Genomic DNA, 24,806 nt, shown 5'->3' on the forward strand with positions numbered 1-24,806 from the left:
TGGACCAGGTTGTGGCTGGAAGAAGTCCCACCCAAAATTAGACTCCCAACTGCCTTGCTCCCTGTTTCCCACCCACCCACCTCCTGCCTTTCCATTCCTTCCTTCCCCCATCTCACCTTCTGGAAGGACTTGAGAAGGACTTTGTGGCCTACTAGTAAAATGTTCCCCAGGAAGGGCAGTGGCGGGGGTCCAGGTGGGAGGTGGCTCCTGGAGGTGGGGCGTTCCCAGGCCCAGAGTAACAGAAGGCCAGTGAGAATTAAGAGGAGCAAGAAAATGGAGAGCACCATGGTCCTCAACATGCCTGCCTTCCATGCCTCTTAAAGGCAGGCTGCCCAGTTTGTTGTTTTGTTCCCGTGGTTTGGGGGAGAGGCCATGCCAGATGTCTACCTTGGCAGAGCTCCTGGGGACTCTCCAGAGGTTACAGGATCCCCAGCGTGGTAGGAGCTGTGGAAACCAGAAAGTTTAGTGTCTCCAGGTCAGGGTCCAAAGCCGGCTTCCCACTGGCTGGCTAGAGGCATCTCAATGGGCCGTGCCATTGACTGAAAAGCATTTCCCTCAGGAAAGAGTGGATGCAAGCTGGTGGAATGTGTGGAGGTTGGGCTTAAGGTGATTTCCCTGTACAGGTGGCTGGCTCTCAGGCAGTTTTGTCAAAGGGTGGCATGGTGGTATGAGATCCTAACTGGCAGGCAGAATTGGGGGCATCCTGTGCCCATTGGGAAACAAGGGTTTATTTCGGGCATCCGAAGAGAGTGAGACATGGAGAAGGAGGCAAGGTCTAATGGGACCTTGGCCTTGTGGGGGACTGATTTAGCCAATTGTTCATTGATTCATTCATTCCTCAGCAAATATTTTGAACACCTGTTTTATGTCATGCGTTGCTCCACGTGTTGAGCGTACAGGGACGAATGAAACAATAGCACTGAGGTGAGAAAGAGGTTTTTTCAGGTCCCTGTGGACCTGACAATAAATGAGTCCCATGCAAAATGCGAACAGATTGCCACCTGGCTCCGGTATGTCAGGCTTTGGATGTTTATTTGAATCTCAGGGGATTTGAAGGGATCATCAGAGAGGACAGGGCACCCAAATCCCACAAAGGAGAGGGTATGGGTTGAGGAGGGCCTTTCATGGAGGGAAGAAGTAGACAGCTAAGAATGAGGGTAGGGGAGGAAGATTCCCAGGTCAAGACGTTGCAAGGAAGAGTGGGTTCTAGAGCCAGACAGGCAGCCTGTGAATCTTACTCCTCTGATCACTAGTGATGTGCCCTTGGACAACTGACGCCATCTCCTGGCCTCTGTTTACTCATCTGTAAAATGGGCATGTTCATTGCACCCACCACACAGGGCGAATGAGAGGAGGATTAGAGTGAGCTCATGTATGCAGAGCCTTTTAGCACAGCTTATGGAGCACAGGAGTTAACAAATGGAGGCTGTGGCTGTCCTGTGCAAAGGGAGAAATCATTCAGCATGAGTGGTGGCCCGGGAGGCACAACTACACAGAAATCCTGAACCAAGTTTCCCCCTTGAGCCCTGGTCTCCTTAGCCACACCAAGGAAGGGGTTGGGCTGCCTTCGAGGCTGCTTCCAACCCCTGAAATTCTATTTCTAGGGAAAGGAAAAGACCTTCAGGACTCTTTAGAAAGACTGAAGTATGATGGAAGTGAGACTGCAGAAAGAACTTTCCCATGGAAGTGGCCACCAAGGAAGGGTACTGGCTTGTACCAGGTCTCTCAGAGGCAGGAAGACTTGGAGGAAGTCAGGGGCTATTCTCTAGAGGTGGGGACACTGGATGACCCTGAAATCTTCTGATCTCTGCCCTTGCCCCCTCAGCGGGCCAGGAAGCGGATCTGGTACACGGGGGGCATTTTGCCGAAACCACTCTCCAGCGGCATGAGGCTGACGTCCTTGGGGGCCACAGGGCTGGCCACAGAGAAGTTCTGGAGGATAGTGGTGAAGAAGAGGAACAATTCGGCCTTGGCAATGCCTTCACCAAGACAAATGCGCTTCCCTGTGGGTACAGAGGAGGGAGAGATTACCAATGTGGGCATGCGGCAGGTGCACATTCCGTGGGGAATCCTTTGTCCTGTCACATCCCAAAGCCCAGACACCTGTATCCATTGCCAGAAATTTGCATGGAGTTGGCCTGTCATCTGCGGTTCAGGGTGGACTTTTGAGAGTTCCTGAGCCCTTTGAAACAGGGGGCAAATCTTTGAGTGGGTATGACATGTGCATCTTTCCAGGAGAGAATTTGTAGCTTCTATTAGATTCCCAAAGAGGTCAGTGGTCCCAGAGAGGGCAAGGACCCAGTTCTGGCTCTGTGTGTGTGTGTGTGTGTCTGTGTCTGTGTCTGTGTCTGTGTGTGTGGTGACTCCACATATGTAGATGTGTGTATACTTCCGACTTAACATCTTTAATATTTTTCTTTTCTAATATGGGGATAATGTTACCTACCTCATAGGGCTGTTGAGAGGTTAAAGGAAGAAATTAATGTTTGGTAAGTGACTTAGAATAGCATCTGGCCCATATCCAGTGTAGCTATCGCTTTGTGTGTGCCTCTGGGTGTGTGGGGGCAGAGTGTATGTTGTGTTGTGGGTATCTCTGGCATTCTGTGTATACCCGTGTATTTGTCATTCTCAGCCTGAAGCTCCTGGACTTCAAGAATTCTGAAAAATCCTGAATTGTATATAAAATTTCAGGGTGAATGAGGGTGACGCACATGAAGAAGAGATTCATGGCTTCCCTTGGACTCTCAAGGGGATAAGAAACCTCCATTAGGTTATAAGCCATGGGCTCAGAGAGAAATGAGAACAAAGGGATCCAGAAAACAGAAGCAGAGACACGGAGCAGCTCTCTCCCTTTACTTCAGGGATTCTTAATTTGCAAACTGACCACCTTTGAAAGGTCATATCAAGAATGGGTCTCCACCCCTGGACACTCTGCTAACCCAGAGCTGGAACCATTCCCAAAGCCTACATTTCAGACAAAGATAAGACAGGCCTATAACACACGTGAGAAACGTACTTCTTAGTTCAGTCAAATATACGAGACCAAGTGGGCAACTCCTGTCCAAAAGCAGGATGAGAAGGCAAGAAGGGACAGAAACTGGATGAACAGACATAGGGAACCCGGGGTGGAAAAGGAGAGCCTGCTGTCACATTGTGGGCATTGCAACCACTGTCACAAAACAATACGTGTGTAAATTTTTGAATGAGAAATTAACTTGAGCTGTAACCTGTCACCTAAAGCACAATAAAAAATAAAAAAAGAATAGATTTCCAGTAATTCCCAAGGCCTTCCAAATTGTTGGAAGATTATTCCTGCCTGGTATCTAAGGAAGGATCCACACATCTTTTTGGCAGATCCTTAGAGGAGGTGGGAGCCTAGACGTGCTCAGGGCAAGTCTCAGGCTGGTTCTTCTCCTGTAACTGGTTCTGTGACCCACCTCTTCCCAGGACAAGCTGACAGGCTAATTAATGCCTTCTGCCTCCATCCCAGTGTGCCCTTCTCATCCCTGGGGCTGTCCTACTGGCTCCATCTTAACACCCTGTGGCTCCAGTTGTTTTCTTTCTGCCCGTGGCAGTCTGACTGTCTGTCTTTTTCTCCGTCTATTTTTCTTTTTATATATACTTTTAGGACTGTTTAACTCTTTCTTTTCTCTCTTTCTGCTTTCTTGTCACATCTTGCTGAGCTCCCTGCTTCTCTCTCATTCATTCTGTCTCCCTCTTTTCATCTCCCTCTAAAGGTCTCTCGTCTTTTGTTCTCTCACTGTTTCGGTCTCTACTATGCCATTCTCTTTCTCTGTATCTCTTATTCTGTTTTTCTTACTCTTCTTCTACCTTTTTCTCCTCTTCCTCCTCCCTCTCTCTCTCTTATTCATTGCCCTCGAAGTCTATTTTCTCACATTCATTCTTTGTATGTTTTCGTCTCTGTATCTTTCTGCCATTCCCTCGCCTTATCTCTGTCGGTCTCTCTCTCAGTGTGTCTCTCTTTGTCCCTCACTGTCCTTATTGCTCTGTTCTCAACCTGTCTTTGTTTTTATTTCTCTGCATCTCTGCCTCTCAGCCAAAAAGAGGAAGACCCTCAATGAGATGGATTAACACAGTGACTGCAACAATGGTCTCGAGCATAACGATGGTGCAGGACTGGACAGTGTTTTGTTCTGTTGCACAAAGGGTCTCTAGGAGTCGGAACCAACTTGACTGCACCTAACAATAACAACAACTGCCTTTCTCTAAACTCAGGATAGGACGCTCAGATGCAGAGATTGATCCCCATCCCACCTCCCCATGTGTTCCCTGACTCTCATTAAAGATGAAATGAAGGGAGGCCATTGACACTAAGCAGGGCCAGGGTCTGGGTCACTGAAGTCTCTGATGAAACTCAAGACTGGAATCTGGGCTCTTCCTTTTTCCCAAAGGATGAGAACCCTGGGTGTTGGGATTTTCTCTGGATGGAGGCAAAGAGTGGAGGATGGGGTCAGAGACAAGTCAGAGCATGTCAATCTCCTCCCCAGGCTCCCCAGTGCCCGAAGAATAAATCCTTATTCTTCCCCCAGGCTTCAAGATGCCCAGCTGAGCTCTTCACCCTTATCCCATCCCATAAACTATATACTAGGCTCACTGGATTTCTTATAGTTTCTCAAACATACCATACCATCTCCACCTTCAGGTCCTTGCTGTTCTCTCTTCCTGGAACATTCTTTCAGTGGTTGACTAAGATTCACCTATGATGTCTTAGTTTAGATGCCAATTCCTTAGATAAGCTTTTCCTTATGGTCCCCCAAGATTAGTCAGTACTTCCTGCTTTATGCTACCAAAGCCCCCAACTGGACTGTGAATTTCCTGCGATGAGGACTGTGTCTGTCTGTGTGACTTGTCTTTTGTGTTATATTTAGTCCCTAATAAAGCATTTATTTTTTTAATAAAGCATTAGTGCCCTGGTGGAGCAGTGGTTAAGAACTCAGGTTGCTAACCAAAAGGTCACTTTTCAAATTCACCAGCCACTCCTTGGAAACCCTATGGGATGGTTCTACTCTGTCCTATAGGATCACTATGAGTTGAAATCAACTTGATGGCAATGGGTTTGATTTTTGTTTAATAGAGCATTGGGTTCAGAATTGTGACAAACAGATATTTTTTAAAGTATACATTGAGGGTTTAAAGAAAAAAAAACAGTTGCCATCAAATCAATTCTAATTCATGGTGACCTTATGTCTGTCAGAGCAAAACTGTGCTCCATAGGGTTTTCAATGGAGCATTTTTGGTAAGTAGATCTCCAGGCCTTTCTTCTTAGTTGCCTTTGCGTGGACTCGATTCTCCAGCCTTGGCTGCTAACCATTTTCACCACCCAGGAAGAGGTTAAAATCATTGCCCAGAGTCCTGCTTACCAAGGTGTGTCTTCGGGACACAATCTCATGTCTCATCCCCCTCTAAGGTTGTAGTGAAATGGAATGGGATAACACAGGTAACTGGCATCTAGTAAGTGTTCAATAAACGGCCTATCATTGTTTGTCTAGAAGAGGGGATGGAACCTGCACTCTGGTGTCTGGGGAAAGGAGAATGGGTCCAGCTTACCTACGGAGAAGGGCATAAAAGCGTCATTCTTCTTCAGTGCCCCCTTGTCATCCAGAAAGTGATCAGGGTTGAATTCATCTGGTTTTTCAAAGTAACGTGGGTCATGAAGGGCAGAGCTTAGGATGGGGAATACTTTAGTGCCCTGAGGGAGGGGTAGAAGAAACCAATCAAAAGATTTCACTGTCTCTCTGCCCACCCCCACTCAAGAAAAACAACAACAAGGGAACTCTAGTTATAGAAGCAGTCAAGTATTGGGATTAAGAGAACCCAGGATGCCCACACAGGAGAGATGCAGGAGCCCAGCGGACCTCACCTTGGGGATGATGTACCCTCGGAAGTAAGTGTCTTTGGTGACCATGTGGGGCACGCCAATGGGGAGGAGGTCCCCAAATCTCTGCATCTCATGAATGACTGCGTCGGTGTACGGCATTTTGGCTCGATCATCGAGAGCTGGAGGGCGATGTAAGCCAATCACCTGTTCAATCTCCTTTCGGACTTTTTCTGCACAGAAGAAGGGACCCATGAATCCCTTACTCACTTCACTGGAGCAGGCATTTCAAAGAGGCATTCAGTGGGGACACTGCTTTCTATGGGTCAATAAGCCAGGGAAAATCTACAGTAAAGGGTAAGACCATGGACACCCCTCAGAACAACCAGTTGAGAGAAGGTGGAGAGGGAAGCAACAAAGATGCATACCCTTTGAAACGTTATGGATTCCCTTTTCACATGTGCAAGTATACACACACACACACATATACATGTCTTCAATCTAAAGGGAAATCACTTTTGACTTTCCCTTGTGGGTAAATATTCTTGCAGATTCAGGTTATCTCTAAAAGAGTTTTTTGTGGAATTTCTCCCTCTAAGATTAGTAGAAAACAGACTAATATTTATTGTTTGTGTTATATGTGAGGTACTGTGCTAGGCCCTTAGGAATATAACAGTGGAACAGATGAATAGATTAATTCTTGAATAGCTAAATAAATAAGTGAATAAATACACCAATCAATCAATCAATAGGCAGATTTATTCACAACTGGAAAGGTTGATTAGTGAACAAATCAATGAATGGATTATGTATTCATGTGTCAGTCAATAGATCAATTAATGAATCATGGATTAAGAAATGATCCATAGACAAATGAATGAAACCAATGAATGAATAATTCAGACAAATGGATGAATGGCTTGATTGATAGAGGAATAAATGAACAGATCAATTAATGAATGAACGAGTGTATAAAGAAATAAATGGATGGGTGGATTGAATGATTAATAAATCTATAATTGCATAAATAAATAAATGACTTATTAAGTAGATAAATGAAACAATGGGTGGATGGAGGATGAATTTAAAGAACAATTGATGGAAAGATTAAAGAATAAAACATAATTCATAGACGGATGAGTCAATCTATAAGTGATCAAGGATGAAACTATTGAGAGGACAGATCAGTGGATTATCCATCCATTAACAAGGCCAATTCAGCTGGAAACTATTCTAAAGCCTGCAGTGCCCCTGAGGTCAGAAGCCAGCATTACTTCTCTTATCCACCCAGGACCCCTAGTTCCACTTCTGCAGCCCAAAAGGGGGTCAGAAGGTCCCTCTGGGATTGTCTGTCCCCGCTCTGCCCACCTGCGATGTGGGGGTATTTGAGCATGAGCAGGAATCCGTAGCGGAGAGTGGTGCTGGTGGTCTCAGTGCCAGCGAAGAAGAGAGACAGTGTGGTGAGAATGAGGTTCCTCTGGTGGAACTCGGTGTCCGGGTTGGACTTCTCCTGGGTAGGAAAGCAGGGCTTAGGTCAGGGGAGGCTTGTGCCTTGTAGCACGCACATCTCTTGGCTCCCTTCTCCTGTTTCTGGGCCTCTCCCACTATCTGGCTTTGTGCAGTGTGTCCAGCAGTCTCTGTTCCTGACTCTCTCAGTCTATTTTCTCTCTGTCTTGCTCTGTTTCTATCTTTCCAGCCTTTTAGCGAGCTGGTCTTTGTCTCCCAACCTGTCTCCCTCTCTCTCCTCCATTTCCATCTCAGTTTCTCCTCCTTACCTTCTTCCATTCACCTCCATCCTCTTTCCCTTCCTCATCTTCTTTTCTCCCCTTTGCTGTTCCCCTCTCCACAATCTCTGTTCTTGATGCCCCCTCCCCACTCTCCTGCTCTTTTCCTTTCCTTTCCCTTCTCTCCTACACCTTCTCTTCCTTCCCTTCCCTCCCTCCCCTCTCCCCGACCCCACTTTGTCCATGCGGAGCAGGTAAGTATCAATGAAGTCCCGAGGGGCGCTGGGGTCCAGGGTTTCCCGGTGCTTTGCCACACTGCAGCTGATGAAGGCGTTGACTTCCTGCAGGTTTTTGTAGACTTGCCGGTGTGGGCCTGGAAAGTGCCTCAGGAAGTCCTGGAAGAGCTCAAACACCTGAGAGAAAGGAGTGGCTGTGATGTGAGGTCCACCTGGGGCTGAGCTAGTGGGGTCACAGGGAGAAGGCAGCCCTCCTGAGTCGTAATACCTCCCCAAGGAATCTCTTTCTCTCTCTCTCTAAAAGAGCGATGATTCAGAGATATAGAGATAGATCTGACTCTTTGTCATCTAATATCTATGTTTTGACTCCAGTTCTTTGCATTTGTAGTCTGTCTCTGTCTCTTTATGCCCTCCTGTATCTTTTAACCTATTATTGATCATTTTATCGGTCCATTGATCTGAGCCCCTCACTTTGATTCTATGTCTCCATTGAGCTATTTTCCTCATATTTGTCTCTTTCTGCATCTTCCTACCTCATCCACATTTCTTTTTGTTTGCCTCACCTCCCTGACTCTCTCCTTCCCCCCGCTCTTTCTCCCTGAGTGTCTTGTTTCCAGCTCTCCGTGCATCTCATTGTGTACCTCAGCCTGTTTAACTGCTTTTCTCAGACTTCTCCCTGCCTCTTTCCACCTCTCTGCGTCTCTCTTGCTGGGTCCTGCATTGATGAATTGGTGCTTGCACAAGATGAGCCTGCTGACTACTTGGAACCACTTATTTATTTTGGAGCATATTTCTCCTGCTTTACCTGATGATAAATGTAGCTAACAATTGCCCTGAAATGCAGAACTGTATAGGATAAGATGTAAGATTCATCCTTAATCTCTCCTTTTAGAGACAGTCATTGTTAACTATTCGGTGGGTCTCCTTCCAGACCTCTCTGTCTCTCTCTTTATAGTCTCAGTGGGAGAAGCACACTGGAATCACCTATGGTGCTTGTCTCAGGTACTCAATCTGGACCCCTTCCCAGACTTGCTAGATCAGAGACCCCGGCAGGAGGTCCTGGGAACCTGATTTTGTGACAATCCCATACACCAATCTGATATACACCCCTGGTTAAGAACTACTGCTGTGTGTGCTATGCAGTATAATTTTTTTTTTTTAGTGTCGTAAAAAATAGAGATAACACAACACATTGCTAATTCAGCATTTGTCACTTATACAGCTCAGTGAAACCAATGGCACTAATCACATTGTGCAACCATCACCAATATCACTTGCCATATTTTACATCCCTGTAAACTAAATGCAACCTTAGCTAAACACAATTTAATTTTTTTAAATATGCCATGGATGTATTTCCAGGTTAGTCAATAAAGAGAAGTTTCATTATATTGTTCTAGAAGAGGAACATATTACTTTATAATCTGGGGGTTGTGGGGGGGAGAGAGTTTAAAAAAACAATAACAGAAAGAGGGAGAAGGAGAAGTGGGAAACAAAGGAAGAAATGGGGTTTCTTATTTTCATGTATCATTAAATTTCTTCAGGTGAAGGAAGGGTTTTGCCAAAGGCAAAGATTCAAAGTCAGAGCACATCAGACGAGTAGAGACTTTGAAAGCCTGATTCTTTCTCTCATTCTTTTCACCTCTGCCTCTCAGGATCTCTTTATCTTTGCCCTTCTTTGTCTTGCTTTCTCTCTGTCCTCTCTCATTTCCTATTCTCTTCCCTCTCTTCCAAGACCTCCTAGTTGTTTGGTCTCTCTCTCTCCGACTCTGATGACCCCTTGGTGGTGCAAATACTTAGAATGCTCTGCTACTAACAGGAACAATGGTAGTTCATGTTCACCCAGAGGTGCCTCAGAAGAAAATCCTGGTGATCTACTTCTGACAAATCAGCCACCGAAAACTCCACGGAGCACAGTTATGCTCTGACACACATGGGGTCAGCATGAGTTGGAACTGACTCAACTGCAACAGTTTGGGGAGTCCCTGGGTGGTGCAAATAGTTAATGAGTATGGCTGCTAGCCAAAAAGTTGGAAGTCCACACCCAGAGGTGCCTCAAAAAACAGTTCTGGTGATCCACTTCTGAAAAGTCATACACTGAAAACCCTGTGGAGCACAGTTCCACTCTGGCACACACGGGCCACCACAAGTTAGTGTTGACTCCAGGGCAATTGGTTTTTTCTCTCTGACTCTACTTCTCTCTATTTCTACCTCCCCCATCGCTCTCCCTTCTTTCTCTTACTCTCTCATTCCCTCCTCACAGTCTCTCCCTCTCTCTAGGCTCCCATGTCTCTCTCTGTGTTGTCTCATCCCATCTCCCAGTCTTACACTGCATTCCTGTGCCCTAAAAGAAGATCAGTCCTCTCCCTGCCCTGGATGCTCACCCTGTCCCCACCCTCCCTCCCTCACTTCCTGACCTGGCTGGAGAAGGAGCTGACAAGTGCAAAGGTCTGGTAGAATGTATCCAGCAACCGAAGGAACTGGGGATCTTTGTAGGCAAAGCGTTCTCCAAAGACAATGGAACAGATGATGTTGGCGGTGATGGCATGGAAGAAGAAGGTGGGGTCCAGGAGAGCTCCTAGGAGGAGAAGAGGGCAGATCAGGCAACAGGAATTCAGGGCCGAGGGGTGGGCATTTACCTGTTGCCTGTCTCTGTGTAACTGTCCTCCACTGCTGAGGAGTGATAGCATCTAATACTTACTAGGTCTTCTCATGCACCCTGACCCATTCTAAGCGCTTCACCCATTATATCATTTAATTCTCACCACAACCCTGTGACACAGACTCAGTTCTTTTAATTTCTCCATTTTATAAATGGGCAGACTGAGAGGTTAAGTTATTTGACTAAGGTTGCTCAGCTACTAATTGCTGGTGCCAGCGTTCAGACCTAGACAACCTAGTGACAGAATCCTTGCTGTTGGTTGTTACCCTCCATCTCCTCGGAGGCCTCAGCTCTGTGTATCTCTATACAGTTCTGTGAACAAGCGAAGTCCCAGGGGCAGAGGATGTTCAATTGATTGATTGTGTAGATTAAAAAGACCTGATCTCTCTACCCCTATCTATGGCTCCACCTTCAACTCCTCTCCCCACCTCCAGGGCACTCTGGTCTTCACTTGCCCGTTGATGCCTCGATTGGCCAGGTTCTGCCCCGTCCCTGTTTGAAGGACGTGGTGGTGTGTTGGGAGACCAAGAATATCCAGTTGCTGCAGACTCTCCCTCTCTGGGTCTCGCCTTGTCTGTCTTCCCTAGTGTCTCTCTGTAGAACTTTTCCTGAGCCTTGTCTGTCTGTCTATTTTGCTATATGTAGCAAAACAAATGCCATTTCAGCATTGTTTACATGTACAGCTGAGTGGCATTACCTTACGTTCATCATGTTGTTCGACCATCACCCATATCTGTTCCCAAATATTTCCACTGCCCTTAACAGAACCTCGGTGTCCTCTAAGCATTGAGTTCTCCTTTCCCCTCCCTCTGCCCACCCCTGGTGACCACTAATAAACTTTGTTCATATACTCTTGTCTATTCTAGATATTTCATATAAGTGGGATCATACAATAGTTGTCCTATCACTTTATGCCCACTAGGATGTCTACGATTAAAAACAAAACAACAGATGTTAGTGAGGATGTGGAGAAAATGGAGACCTCACACATTGCTGGTGGGATTGTAAAATTGTATAGCTGCTGTGGAAAACAGTTTGGAAATTCCTCAAAACCATTTTTTTAAATAATATGTATTGTGCTTTAAGTAAAAGTTTACAAATCAAGTCCGTCTCTCACACAAAAACCCATATACACCTTGCTACACACTCCCAATTACTCTCCCCCTAATGAGACAGCCCCCTCTCTCCCTCCACTCTCTCTTTTCGTGTCCATTTCGCCAGCTTCTAACCCCCTCCACCCTCTCATCTCCCCTCCAGGCAGGAGATGCCAACATAGTCCCAAGTGTCCACCTGATCCAAGAAGCTCACTCCTCACCAGCATCCCTCTCCAACCCATTGTCCAGTCCAATCCATGTCTGAAGAGTTGGCTTCAGGAATAAAACATTTTTTTTAATGTTATATTATCTTCTTCAAAAATTTAAACATAGAACTACCATGTCTCTCTAATTTTCTCTGTCTCAAATTCTCTCTGCCTCTGAGTCTCTTCCACCATCTGTTTTGGTCCTTACTTGTATCTCTCTTTTTCTTGCTCCCTCCATCTCTGACTCTTTCTCCTTCCCAGTCTCTCTGTCTTTGTCACTCTGTATCCCTCTGCCTTTCCACCTCAATCTCGCTGCTTCTATTTCGTGATTGCTCCCTTTGACTCTGCCCCTCCTGTCTGGTCTCTACATTTATGCTTCACAATCTCTGGAGAGATTTTTAATAAGGAAAATGGCAAAGACCTGAAATAAATGAGATGGAGGTGTACACAAAGGACTGTTAGTTGCTGTTAGGTGCCATTGAGTCAGTTTTAACTCATAGTTACTCTATAGGACAGAGTAGAACTGCCCTGTAAGGTTTCCAAGGAGTGGCTGGTGGATTTGAACTGCTTTTGGTTAGAAGCCAAGCTCTTAACAATTACTCCGCCAGGGCTTCACACAAAGGACTATCACCTATATGTTCCAGCTAAATACCTGAGCTCCTGTGGAGAATCCAGAAACAACTGAATGTTTCTTTGATGACCCATCCACTACTCAAGGCCAGGATACTTCAGCTGGCCTATGCTCACTGCTAGCTCATGAGCAGTTCAATCAAGGAAAGGAAAACATGATTGGTTATTTCTAATATATCTGTAGTTTTCCCTTTTCTTTTTGTTTTCTTTTATATAAATATTATATTGTACTACACCATACCATACCATTAAACCCAGTTGCCATAGAGTCGATTCCAACTCATAGTGACCCTATAGGACGGAGTAGAACTGCCCCAAAGAGTTTCCAAGAGTGCCTGGTGAATTTGAACTGCCGACCTTTTGGTTAGCAGCAATAGCACTTCCCCACTGCGCCACCGCTAACCCAAAGGTTGGCTGTTCGACCCACCCAGCATTTCTATGCAAAAAAAACCTGGCCATCCACTTCTGTAAAGATTACAGCCCTGAACACCTTATGGGGCAGTTCTGTTCTGTCGCGTGAGGTTGCTATGAGTAGAAATTGACTCTATGGAAAATAACATGTGTTAATCCATGTACTGTTTCTCCCTTGAATACAAGTAAATAGTCTGTGCCTTCGAGTTATTCTTTGACACCCTATAGACCCCCAAATCTCTCTCTGGTTCTGTGTTTCTCTGCTACCCATCTCTATTCCCCTCTCTCTCTGTCTCTCTATCTGATAGTCTCTCGGTCTCCATCCTTCCCTATCGGTACCTCTGTTTATCTGCCCACATATACATCTCTGTCTTTCTATTGCTATGTACCCCACCTCTCTCTGTATTTCACTATCTTTCTTTCCTACCCATCTCTCTCTCCAGGGCTCACCCTTGGATTTCCGCAGCTCCTCCATCAGACACTGAGCCTCCTCCTGGATCCGCTCCTCCACGCTCCGCTTTCCCATCCCAAAGTCCCTCATGGTGGCCAGGGAGAATCGCCGGAGAGCCTTCCAGCGATCCCCGTTGGCAAAGATGACACCTGGGGGCATGAAAGAGGCTTGGGTTGCAGAGGAGTTTGGAAGGAGATGCCGAGCCCCTCTTCACCCCTTGTCTTCCCTTCCCAGCCTCATTCTCCCTGATTCCCATCCTCCACCCCACCCCTCAGTGTGTTTGAGGCTCTCACCATATCCCTGGAAGACTTGCTCCACATAGGCGACATGCGCCCGGCCAGAGAAGACCTCAGCTTGGTCCACTAGGGCCTCCCGTATGGCCTCTGTTCCACACAGCATGACCACAGGCCTGGGCCCCAGGTACACCGTGAACACATCCCCGTACTTCTCTTGGAGCTGCCAAGCATACCCAAACCCAAGATTGCTAATTAGTCAGTATGCATCTCTAAGGCCATAAAAACAAGCAAACAAACAAACAAAAAACAGTTCCCTTAGAGTAAGTTCTAACTCACAGTGACCTAATGTGTGTCAGAGTAAAACTGTGTTCCATGGGGTTTTCAATGGCTGATTTTTCAAAAGTAGATCACTGGGACTTTCTTCCAAGGCACTTTCGGGTGGACTCGAATCTGCAGCCTGTTAGTTAGCAGCCAAGAGTGTGAACCATTTGCACCACCCAGGGACTCCTAAATCGTGAAAGCACTTACATATAGGTTGGTAATGAGTCACTGTCCCACAAATCTCCTCCCTGGGCTCCTCTTCCCCCCTTCTCAGGACCCACGAGACCTCCCCAGGACCCAGCAACTAAAGGATAACTTTTGGTGCAGCCAAGGTCTGCTGTGATCGGTTGACGCCCAAAGCAATACAGATGGTTAAGTATTTCTAATATCACTCCTGCCCGTATCCTGGAGGCTGACCATATCTCCATGGCATCACAACTAAAAAACCATCTTTCTTGTGACCCAACCTGCTATCTGCCTGCTGATAATTCCTGCAGAGAACAACCCACTTTGTAGACAAGAAGGCAGAGTACAGCCCTCTGATGGTGATCATGAAATATGAAAAATTCTGTCAGTACAACTGACTGGGGAACTGCTTGACTGCATTTACTGAGGCCGAACAGACATATGCATACTCAAGAATCCAATAATTTCACTCCTAGATGCATGCCCAATGGAAAGGTGTACATGTGGTCGCAAAAAAAGCAACAAGGACAGTCATAGAAGCCTTACTATTAAAATGCTCATCAGTATAGAAATGGAATCAATGGATAAATAGTGATGTACTCGCAATACCATACAGCAAAGAAAAATAACAAACTACTGCTATACACAACAACATGGATGACTCACATAGCCATAATATTGAATTAAAGCAACTAGACAGAGAAGGGTCCATACTTCTTAATTTGATTTATATAAAGTTCAGAAACAGGCAAAATTAATCTATGGTGTCAGGAATAGCGTGCAGGGTAGTGGCTAGAAAAGGTTGTGAGTGGACCAACATGTTCTCTCTTGCTATATACATTGATCACATGGGTGTGTTCAGTTTGTGACTATTCATCGAGCTGTGCACTTAAGAGTTGTAAAATTTTTAGGAGATGTTGAACCTGTGGAGTGGTGGGCCCATGGATATTAATTACATTATTAATAAATAGAAAAAAATAATTAAAAATGAAATCATGGGTAGAAAGCAGTGATTGGGAGCCTAATAAATACTCCACAAGTGCAAGCTACTGTTATAGTGAATTATGTTCCTTGTTGATAATCACCCCATACCAAGCCTCCCAGCAGTCCTTCCCTTCCCTTTCTGCTCTCCCTCCTTCTTCCCCATTTCCCTAGCACTGACAGGAGCCAGTCTTTGGCAACTCTTCCTCTTTTTTTCTCTCTGCAAGTGTCAGGAAGCCACCCTGGGACTCTACAGACGGACGGGGAGAAGAGTGAAATACTATGCCCGTGGCTTGCACCTAGACACTTTCATAACCATTTGCCCACTCCACGGACAATGCCTACACACTTTCAATTGAGCAGGAAGACCTGACAAAGTGGCCATAATCCACCAAGCTTCACCTCCATGTACCCTACAGCACCTTACATACCAATCTTCACGTGTTCCACCCCGAACCTGAAAGCATACCCCACTCTTTCTTAAGAATCCTTGAGTGATCTCCAAGCACTGAGGCAGGGACCAGCCCACCATCTGACCCCGTCCATCTGGATCTCACCTTCAGGAAGGATTTGAGTAGGCCTCCTCTGTCCATCTGCAGAAGGTTCCCCAAGAAAGGCAGAGGACTTGGGCCTGGTGGGAGGTGGCCCTCGGCCTTTGGATAGCTCCTGGCCAGGAGAAGTAAGAGGCCTGTGAAGAGAGCCAGGAGGAGGAGAATGCTGAGCTCCATGGCCTTAGTCTGAGTGTCTTCCACCCCTCATCGAGTCAATTCTGAAGCTGGGGCTTTTATCTGAACCTGCCTCCCCCCACTCCCAATTATGTAACTCCTTTCATTCCTGCCTCTCCTCACATCATTGCCCAATAGTGTGAACTTAGAAGAGGTGCTAGGGAATCCATACTTCCTGCTCAGGCAGCCTGGTAATCTGCTTACTCCCTCGTCCTCCACCCCTTCAGCAGATGGCAAGAGCTCTGTGGCAGAGCTGCCAAGGTCACAGGGAAGTGTACAGGTGTTTGTTTTCGAGGGGGTTGGGTGAGCATCCACTAGTCAACTTGGCTTTGTTTGTGTTTGTGTATTTATGCCGGTATGCACTTTTCCATGCTTACTTGCCTCTCTGTGTGCACTTGTATGATTTCTATATGTGAATATCTGTTGCCGTTGACCCAATTCTTACTCATAGAGACCCTATAGAAGAGAGTAGAACTGCCCCGTAGAGTTTCCAAGATTCAAACTGCTGATCTTTTGGTTAGCAATTGAACACTTAACCACTGCACCACTGGGGATCCATATGTGAATACCCACCCAAACCCACTGCCTCTGAGTCAATTCTAACTCATGGCAACCCTATGGGACAGAGTAGAACTGCCCCAAAGGAATCCAAGGAGTGTCTGGTGCCGACTTTTTGGTTAGCAGCTGAACACTTAACCACTGTGCCACCAGGGCTGAACCATATGTGAATAAGAGTCAGTATTTATGCAAATGTGAAGGTGTGTGTTTCTGTTTATGAGTCTGGTTGTGCTTGTGTGTATGCTCTTGTGTGTCTATGGACTTATACATGTTTACATGATTTTAGATGAAAAGGTGTGCTGCATTTGGGTGGTGGTGGTGTGGCTTCCTGGGGCGATTCTGGGTGTGCTTGTGCGTGATTATGTTGTATGTGCCTGCTTGCCTCTGGGCACATGCTTGTATGTGCTTGCGTGGTTCCATATGGGAAGGTATGTATTTGCGTGGTGGTGGTGGTATATGTCCCTGTGTGTGAGTCTGCGTGTGCTTATCGTGTTTGCATGTGTGTGTGTGCATCTCAGGTCCCTGTCTGTGTACAGCTTACAGATACTCAGGGTCTGTCTCTCCAGTCTCCCCGCTGATAGCCATGGCCAGAGAGAAACCAAGGGAGGAGTGAGAGACACAGAAGAGGTGAAACAAACAAAAGGAGGGCTCAGGTGGAGAGAGACATACCTGGCAGGTTGAGTGATCAGGTGTTTCTCAGTGTCTTTGTTCGCTGGGGATCTCCACCCTTTGAGGTAGGAATTGCTGTCATTCCCAATTTAGAGATGGATAAAGTTTCTGTTTCCAGAGGAAAGAAACTACAGAAATGTTTTTCAAAATGTGTCACCATTCTCATTAACCTCGTTCTGGATGTTTCGTTTCCAGTAATCTGGTTTCTCTGTTCTCTTACCATTTTGTCTTTGCTTTACAGTAATTATTTATGACATGATAAACAGAAACTCCATACCTCTTAAGTAATACCTGCCCTATGCTCCCTTCCATCACATGAAACTTTTCTGCATACCCCTCCTACACTGAGAGGTGTCTCCACAATTCAGATCATTGAAACAGAGGAAAGAAACCATAGTAACAAAGAACAAATAAACCTGGCCAGATAGCATCTGATTCTTTAAAAATAATATTTTATTGTGTTTTAGGTGAAAGTTTATACAGCAGATTAGGTTCCCAAATAACAATTACTACACAAATTGTCCAGTGACATTGATTACATTTTTCACAATATGTCAACATTCTTATTAATGCCATTCTGGATGTTTCATTTCCAGGAATCTCGTTTCTCTGTTCCCTTACCCTTTCATCTTTGCTTTAGAGTAATTCTTGACCATTTGGTCTCTGTCTTAGTTATCTTGTGCTGCTATAACAGAAATATTGCAAGTGGGTGACTCTAACAGAGTTTTTCTCTCACAGTTTAAGAGGCTAGAAGTCCAAATTCAGGGTATGATCTCCAGAGAAAGGCTTTCTTCCTCTGTTGGCTCTGGGGAAGGTCCTTGTCATTTATCTTTCCCTGGTCTATGATTTAGGAAATAATATTGGAATCATTATTCCCTGTCCTTGAGCCTAGAGAATGTGACTCAGCTGGAGCTGGGCTCACAGGGCTCAAAAGAACTCGCAAGGACTCACAAGGACACATCAACTGGGCCCTGAGGTATAAAGACAATAGCTAAGATAATCTTGGAAAATATCTCTTACGGAACCTTCACATAAACCATTCAAACAGAACACAAAAGACTTTCCACTTTCTATTAGCATTTAATGAATGGAAAATTTGTTGGAACAATGAAGACGCTGCTGTCATTACTGAAACCTGTACCAGTGATTGTTAAGAAAAGCAATTCGGGATGTAGGATCACAGTTTCTAGCCAATCTGTGAAAAGGCAAAGCTTGCATGGTTTTGCCTGTTTGTAGCGTTAATATATACAGGTGATTCTCTAACCTTCCTTGGACTCGAGCAGACATGGCTGTGGCAGCGTGCCTGTCCATTTTCCCATTCTTGCCTATTCTGTAATATTTCTTTAGATTCGGGCAGACATGACTGTGACAGCATCCTTGTCTGCTTCCCACTTTTGCCTCTTTAAATATATGCCAGGTAAAACTTTCTTTTTGCTTTACTACACTTTGTGATTTTTTTTACCCTACAACATCTAGGAGCTTCTCAGCGCAGGGATCAAATGTCCAAAAAAAAGCTCTCCACTCCTGGATCTTCTTTGTTGGTGGTAATGAGGTTCCTCTCCTCTCTGCTCACTTGTTTATTTTATATCTCAAAAGGGATTGACTCAAGATACAACATAATCCTCTAAATTGTGTTCTGTCTCATTAATATAACTGCCTCATTAATATCACAGAGGTTAGGTTTTACAACACTGGACAATTACATCAGATCACAAAATGGAGGACAACAACACAATACTGAGAATCATGGCCTAGCCAAGTTGACACACAGTTTGGGGGGACACAATTCAATCCATGGTAGACTCATGTACATGATTTTTTTTTTAAGTTGTGCATTACTCAAGGGTCATATCCTTTATTTTTTGAGCCAATTTATTATTTAGCTAAAAGGTAACTCAGGGGGAAGTTTCAGTTCAAGGTTTATAACCTCTGATTTTTACTTAATATTTTATTTAGTAGAAAATTAAAGAGACCTTATAAAACACTTTTACTCATACACACTCACGTTCTGTGCAGCACTATTCACAATAGCAAAAAGATGGAAACAACTTAAGTGTCTATCAACAGATGAATGGATAAGTAAAATATGGTACATACAAACAATGGACTACAACTCAGTGATAAAGCAAAATGAGTTCCCAAAATATCTTGGAACATGGGTGAAGCTGTAGAACATTATGTTGAGTGAAATCAGACAATCACAAAAAAACAAATATTTTGTGTTCTTACTTCTATGAAATGAGATGAACAAGTAAATATATAGAAGCTTTTTTTAATGTTCATTAGAGGTTACCATGGATGGGTGGAGAGAGGCGGGTTTTCTGGATAGAAGACACTTGTTATTTTTGGCCATTCGAAAGTTAACACCAAACAAGGGTGAAGTGTACTCAGCTTGGTGAAGGTAAGCAATGTCACTAAAAAGTACACAAGAAATAAGGACTTGATGGTAATTGCTATGGCATACGTAATTTTGAAACAACAGCAAAAACAACCATATATATACATGTATGTATGAACACATATACACTACATACATACATATGCTTACATATACCAGCAAGTATTTTTTGGATGTTTTTGCTGTTGTTTCAAAATTGTATGTCAGTTTGTGACACTGTGGTGGCTTGCATGTTGCTGTGATACTGGAAGCTTTGTAATTGGTATTTCAAATATCAGCAGGGTTATTCTTGGCGGACAGTATTTCAGCAGAGCATCGAGACTAAGACAGACTAGGAAAAAGGCCTTGGTAGTCTACTGAAAAAGTTGACCAGTAAAAAACTCATGAACAGCAGCCAAATATTGTCTGATATTGTGCAGGAAGATGGGTCCCTCAGGTTGGAAGGCACTCAAAAGTCTACTGAGGGAGAGCTGTCCCCTCAAAGTAGAGTCGGCCTTAATAATATGGATGGAGTCAAGTTTTTGATCTTCATTTGCTGATATTGCATTACTCAAAATGAGAACAAACAGCTGCGAAGATCCATTGATAATCGAAACATGAAACGTACAAAGTATGAATTTAGGAAAACTGGAAGTTGTCAAAAATGAAACTAACTCATAAACACTGATATCCTAGGTGTTAGTGAGCTGAAGTGGGCTGCTGTTGGGCACTTTTAATCAGACAATCACATGGTCCACTATGCTTGGAATGACAAATTAAAGAGGAATGGCGTTGCATTCATCGTCAAAAAGATCATTTCCCAGATGTATCCTGAAGTACAATACTGTCAGTGGTAGGATAATATCCATACGTCTACAAGAAAGACCAGTTAACACAACTATTATTCGGGTTTACCCATCAACCACTAAGGCCAAAGATGAAGAAATTAAAGATTTTTACCAACTTTTGCAGTCTGAAATTGACCTAACATGCAATCAGGATGCACAGTTATTACTGGTGATTGGAATGTGAAAGTTGGAAATGAGGAAGAAGGATTGGTAGTTGGAAAACATGGCCTTGGTGATAGAAAAATGCTGGAGATTGAATGATTGAATTTTGCAAGACCGATGACTTCTTCATTGCAAATGCTTTTTTTCACCAACATAAATGGCGACTATACACATGGGCCCTGCCAGGTGGAATACACAGGAGTCAAATGGACTACATCTGTGAAAAGAGATGACAGAAAAGCTCAATATCATCAGTTGGAACAAGCCCAGGGGCCGACTGCAGATCAGACCATCAATTACTTGTGTGCACGTTCAGGAAGAAACTGAAGAAAATTAGAATAAGTCCCCGAGAGCCAAAGCATGACCTTGGTATATCCCACCTGAATTTAGAGACCGTCTCAAGAATAGATTTGATGTGTTGAACACTAATGACCAAAGACGAGACAAGTTGTGAAATGACATCAAGGACATCATACATGAAGAAAGCAAGAAGTCATTAAAAAGACAGGAGAGAAAGAAAAGACCTAAATGGATGTCAGAAGAGATTCTGAAACTTGCTCCCAAACGTCCAGTAGCTAAAGCAAAAGGAAAAAATGATGAAGTAAAAGAGCTGAAGAGAAGATTTCAAAGGGCGGTTAGAGAAGACAAGGTAAAGTATTATGATGACATGTGCAAAGAGCTGGAGATAGAAAACCAAACAGGAATAACATGCTCAATATTTCTCAAGCTGAAAGAACTGAAGAAAAAAAAAAAAAAATCAAACCTCAAGTTGCAGTACTGAAGGATTCTACGGCGAAAATATTAAATGACGCAGGAACAATCAAAGGAAGATGGAAGGAATACACAGAGTCAATATACCAAAAAGAATTGGTGGACGTACAACCATTTCAGGAGGTAACATATGATCAGGAACCGATGGTACTGAAGGAAGAAGTCCAAGCTACACTGAAGGCATTGTCAAAAAACAAGGCTCCAGGAATTGACAGAATACCAGTTGAGATGTTTCAACAAATGGCTATAGCTCTGAACGTGCACACTTGTCTATGCCAGGAAATCTGGGAAACTGCTACCTGGCCAATCAACTGGAAGAGATCCATGTTTATGCCTATTCCCAAGAAAGGTGATTCAACCAAATGCGGAATTATTGAACAATATGATTAATATCACATGCAAGTGAAATTTTGCTGAAGATCATTCAAAAGGGGCTGAAGCAGAATATCAACCGGGAACCACCAGAAGTTCAAGCTGAATTTAGAAGAGGATGTGGAACCAGGGATATCATTGCTGATGTCAGATGAATCCTGGCTGAAAGCAGAGAACACCAGAAAGATGTTTGCCTCTGTTTTATTACTATGCTAAGGCATTCAACTGTGTGGATCATAACAAATTATGGATAACATTTTGGAAAACGGGAATTCTGGAACACTTAGTTGTGCTTGTGAGGAACCTGTACATATATCAAGAGGCAGTCGTTTTAACAGAATAGGGGGATACTGAGTGGTTTAAAGTCAGGAAAGGTATGTGTCAGGGTTGTACCTTTCACCAGTACCTATTCAATCTGTATGCTGAGCAAATAATCCTAGAAGCTGGACTATATGAAGAAGAACAGAGCTTCAGAATTGGAGGAAGACTCATTAACAACCTGAGTTATATAGATGCCACAACCTTGATTGCTGAAAGTGAAGGGAACTTGACGCACTTACTAATGAAGACCAAAGACCACAGCCTTCAGTATGGATTACACCTCAACATAAAGAAAACACAAATCCTCACAACTGGACTGACAAACAACATCATGATAAAGGCAGAAAAGATTGAGGTTGTCAAGGATTTGATTTTACTTGGATCCACAATCAACACCTATGGAAGCAGCAGTCAAGAAATCAAAAGACCCATTGCACTGGGCAAGAGATCTCTTTAAAGTGTTAAAAAGCAAAGATGTCACCTTGAGGACTAAGGTGTGCCTGACCGAAGCCATAGTGTTTTTAACTGCCTCAAATGCATGGGAAAGCTGGGCAATGAATAAGGAAGACCCATGAAGAATCGATGCCTTTGAATTGTGGTGTTGGCAAAGAATATTGAATATACCATGGACTGGCAAAAGAACAAACAAATCTGTCTTGGAAGAAGTACAACCAGAATGCTCCTTGAAAGCAAGGATGGCGAGACTGCATCTCACATACTTTGGACATGTGGTCAGGAGAGATCAGTTCCTGGAGAAGGACATCATGCTTGGTAAGGTAGAGGGTCAGCAAAAAAAACAGAAGACCCTCAATGAGATGGGTTGACACAATGGTTGCAACCACGGATTCCAGTATAACAACAATTGTGAGGATGGTGACGGACTGAGCAGTGTTTTGTTCTGTTGTGCACAGGGTCGTTATGAGTTGGAACCCACTTGAAAGCACCTAATAACAAAGAAGACAAGTTAATATGACTATCATTCAAATTTACACACTAACCACTAATGCCAAAGATGAGGAAATTTAAGATTTTTACCAACTTCTGCAGTCTGAAATTGGTTGGACATGCAATCAAGATGCACTGATAATTACTGGTGATTGGAATTTGAAAGCTGAAAACAAAGGAAGGAACAGTTGTAAACAAAGGAGAAGGATTGGTGGTTAGAAAATATGGCCTTCGTGATAGAAATAATGCCAGATTGTACTTCTTCCAAGACAGATTTTTTCATTCTTTCGGCAGTCGGTGGTATATTCAATATCCTTTGCCAGCACAATTCAAAGATGTCAGTTCTTTGTGAGTCTTCCTTACTGATTGTTCAGCTTTTCCATGCATATGGGGAGACTGAAAACTCCAGGGCTCGGGTCAGACAAACCTTAGTCTTCAAGATGACATCTTTGCTTTTTAACACTACAATGAGGTCTTTTGCGGAAGATTTGCCCAATGCAATACATCTTTTTGTTTCTTGATGGCGGCCTCCATGAGTGTTGATCAGTAATTGCTGAGGGTGGAATAGGGATACAAGGCCAGTTCTAGATCACGCAGTACAGCTCGACCCAGATCCTGGGGTGAGGAAAGTCCATGGTGGCACCTCTGCAAGGTTAGGAAAGATCATTCAAAAGAAGTTGCAGCAGTACATCCACAGGGAACTGTGAGAAATTCAAGCCGGATATCATTGCTGATGTCAGATAGATTCTGGGGGAAAGTGGAGAATATCAGAAAGATGTTTACCTGTGTTCTATTGACTTTGCACAGACATTTGACTGTGTGGATCATAACAAATTATGCATAACATTGTGGAAAATGGGAATTCCAGAACACTTAATTGTGCTCATGAGGAACCTGTACTTAGACCAAGGGGCAGCCATTTGAACACTAGAGGATACTGCATTGTTTAAAGTCAAGAAAGGTGTACATCAGGATTGTATCCTTTCACCACACCTATTCAGTCTGTATGCTAAGCAAATAACCCAAGAAGCTGGAGTACATGAAGAAGAACATGGCATCAGGATTGGAGGAAGACTCTAACAACCTGTGATATACAGATGACACAAACTTCCTTGATGAAATTGAAGAGGACTTGAAGCACTTCATGATGAAGAACAAAGACTGCAGCATTCAGTATGGATTACACCTCAACATAAAGAAAACACAAATCCTCACAACTGGACTGATAAGCAACATCATGATAAACAGAGAAAAGATTGAAGTTGTCAAGGATTTGATTTCACCTGGATCCATAATCAACACCCAGGGAAACAACAGTCAAGAAATCAAACAATGAGTTGCACTGGGCAAATCTGCTGCAAAAGATCTCTTTAAAGTGTCAGTATGTATATATATATCACTTTAAGGACTAAGGTGCAAGATGACCCAAGCCATGATGTTTTCAATCGCCTCAAATGTATGTGAAAACTGGACAATGAATAAGGAACACCCAAGAAGAACTGATGCCTTTGAATTATATTGTTGGTGAAGAATATTGAATATGCAATGGACTGACAGAAGAACAAACAAATCTGTCTTGGAAGAAGTACAATCAGAATGCTCCTTAGAAGCGAAAATGGCGAGACTTCATCTCAAATACTTTGGACATGTTATCAGGAGAGACCAGTCCCTGGAAAAGGACATCATGCTTGGTAAAATAGTCAGTGATAAAGCGGAAGACCCTCAATGAGATGGATTGACACAGTGGCTGCAACAATGGGCTCAAGCAAAACAATGATGGTGAGGATGGTGTAGGACCGGGCAGTGTTTTGTTCTGTTGTACATAGGGTCACTATGAGTTGGAACCAACTCAAAGGCACCTAACAACAAAACCATAAATATTCTTGAGTTTTGTTGTGGGACATAGTTAAGTTCCTCGGACACTGTTCTATCCATTCAGTTCTTGTTTTTAAGATGTTTTCAGTGGGTCCAGTGCAGTGCTCGGTCTAGAGCTTTTTTTTTTTTTTTTACTGAGGCAGTTTTTTTTTTTTTACTGAGGCAAGACCTTCCTGAGTCCCAATGCCCAGGAAATTATGAATTTTTTT

The 24,806-nt window shown here is 43.9% G+C and overlaps 2 protein-coding genes across 2 annotated transcripts in view; both read right to left on the minus strand.

Moving 5' to 3' along the window:
* LOC100677504 (cytochrome P450 2B11-like) overlaps positions 1 to 368 on the minus strand; it is a 28,730-nt gene extending 28,362 nt beyond the window's left edge. The window contains 1 exon segment of the mRNA XM_064293492.1: positions 117 to 368. Coding sequence (XP_064149562.1) covers positions 117 to 299 — 183 coding nt within the window. The 5' untranslated portion in view covers positions 300 to 368.
* Positions 369 to 1,821: 1,453 nt separating this feature from the next.
* On the minus strand, positions 1,822 to 15,911 carry LOC100667350 (cytochrome P450 2B11-like). Its single transcript, XM_003420790.3, has 9 exons — positions 15,532 to 15,911; positions 13,544 to 13,706; positions 13,250 to 13,399; positions 10,214 to 10,374; positions 7,797 to 7,973; positions 7,205 to 7,346; positions 5,882 to 6,069; positions 5,569 to 5,710; positions 1,822 to 2,003 (listed from the first exon to the last, which is right to left on the minus strand). Exons 1-9 carry the CDS (start codon positions 15,700 to 15,702, stop codon positions 1,822 to 1,824), a joined length of 1,476 nt encoding a protein of 491 aa, XP_003420838.2. The 5' UTR covers positions 15,703 to 15,911.
* Between the last annotated feature and the right edge of the window lie 8,895 nt (positions 15,912 to 24,806).

The sequence above is a fragment of the Loxodonta africana genome, chromosome 11 (genome assembly GCF_030014295.1).
Source record: "Loxodonta africana isolate mLoxAfr1 chromosome 11, mLoxAfr1.hap2, whole genome shotgun sequence".
Classification (NCBI taxonomy): domain Eukaryota; kingdom Metazoa; phylum Chordata; class Mammalia; order Proboscidea; family Elephantidae; genus Loxodonta; species Loxodonta africana.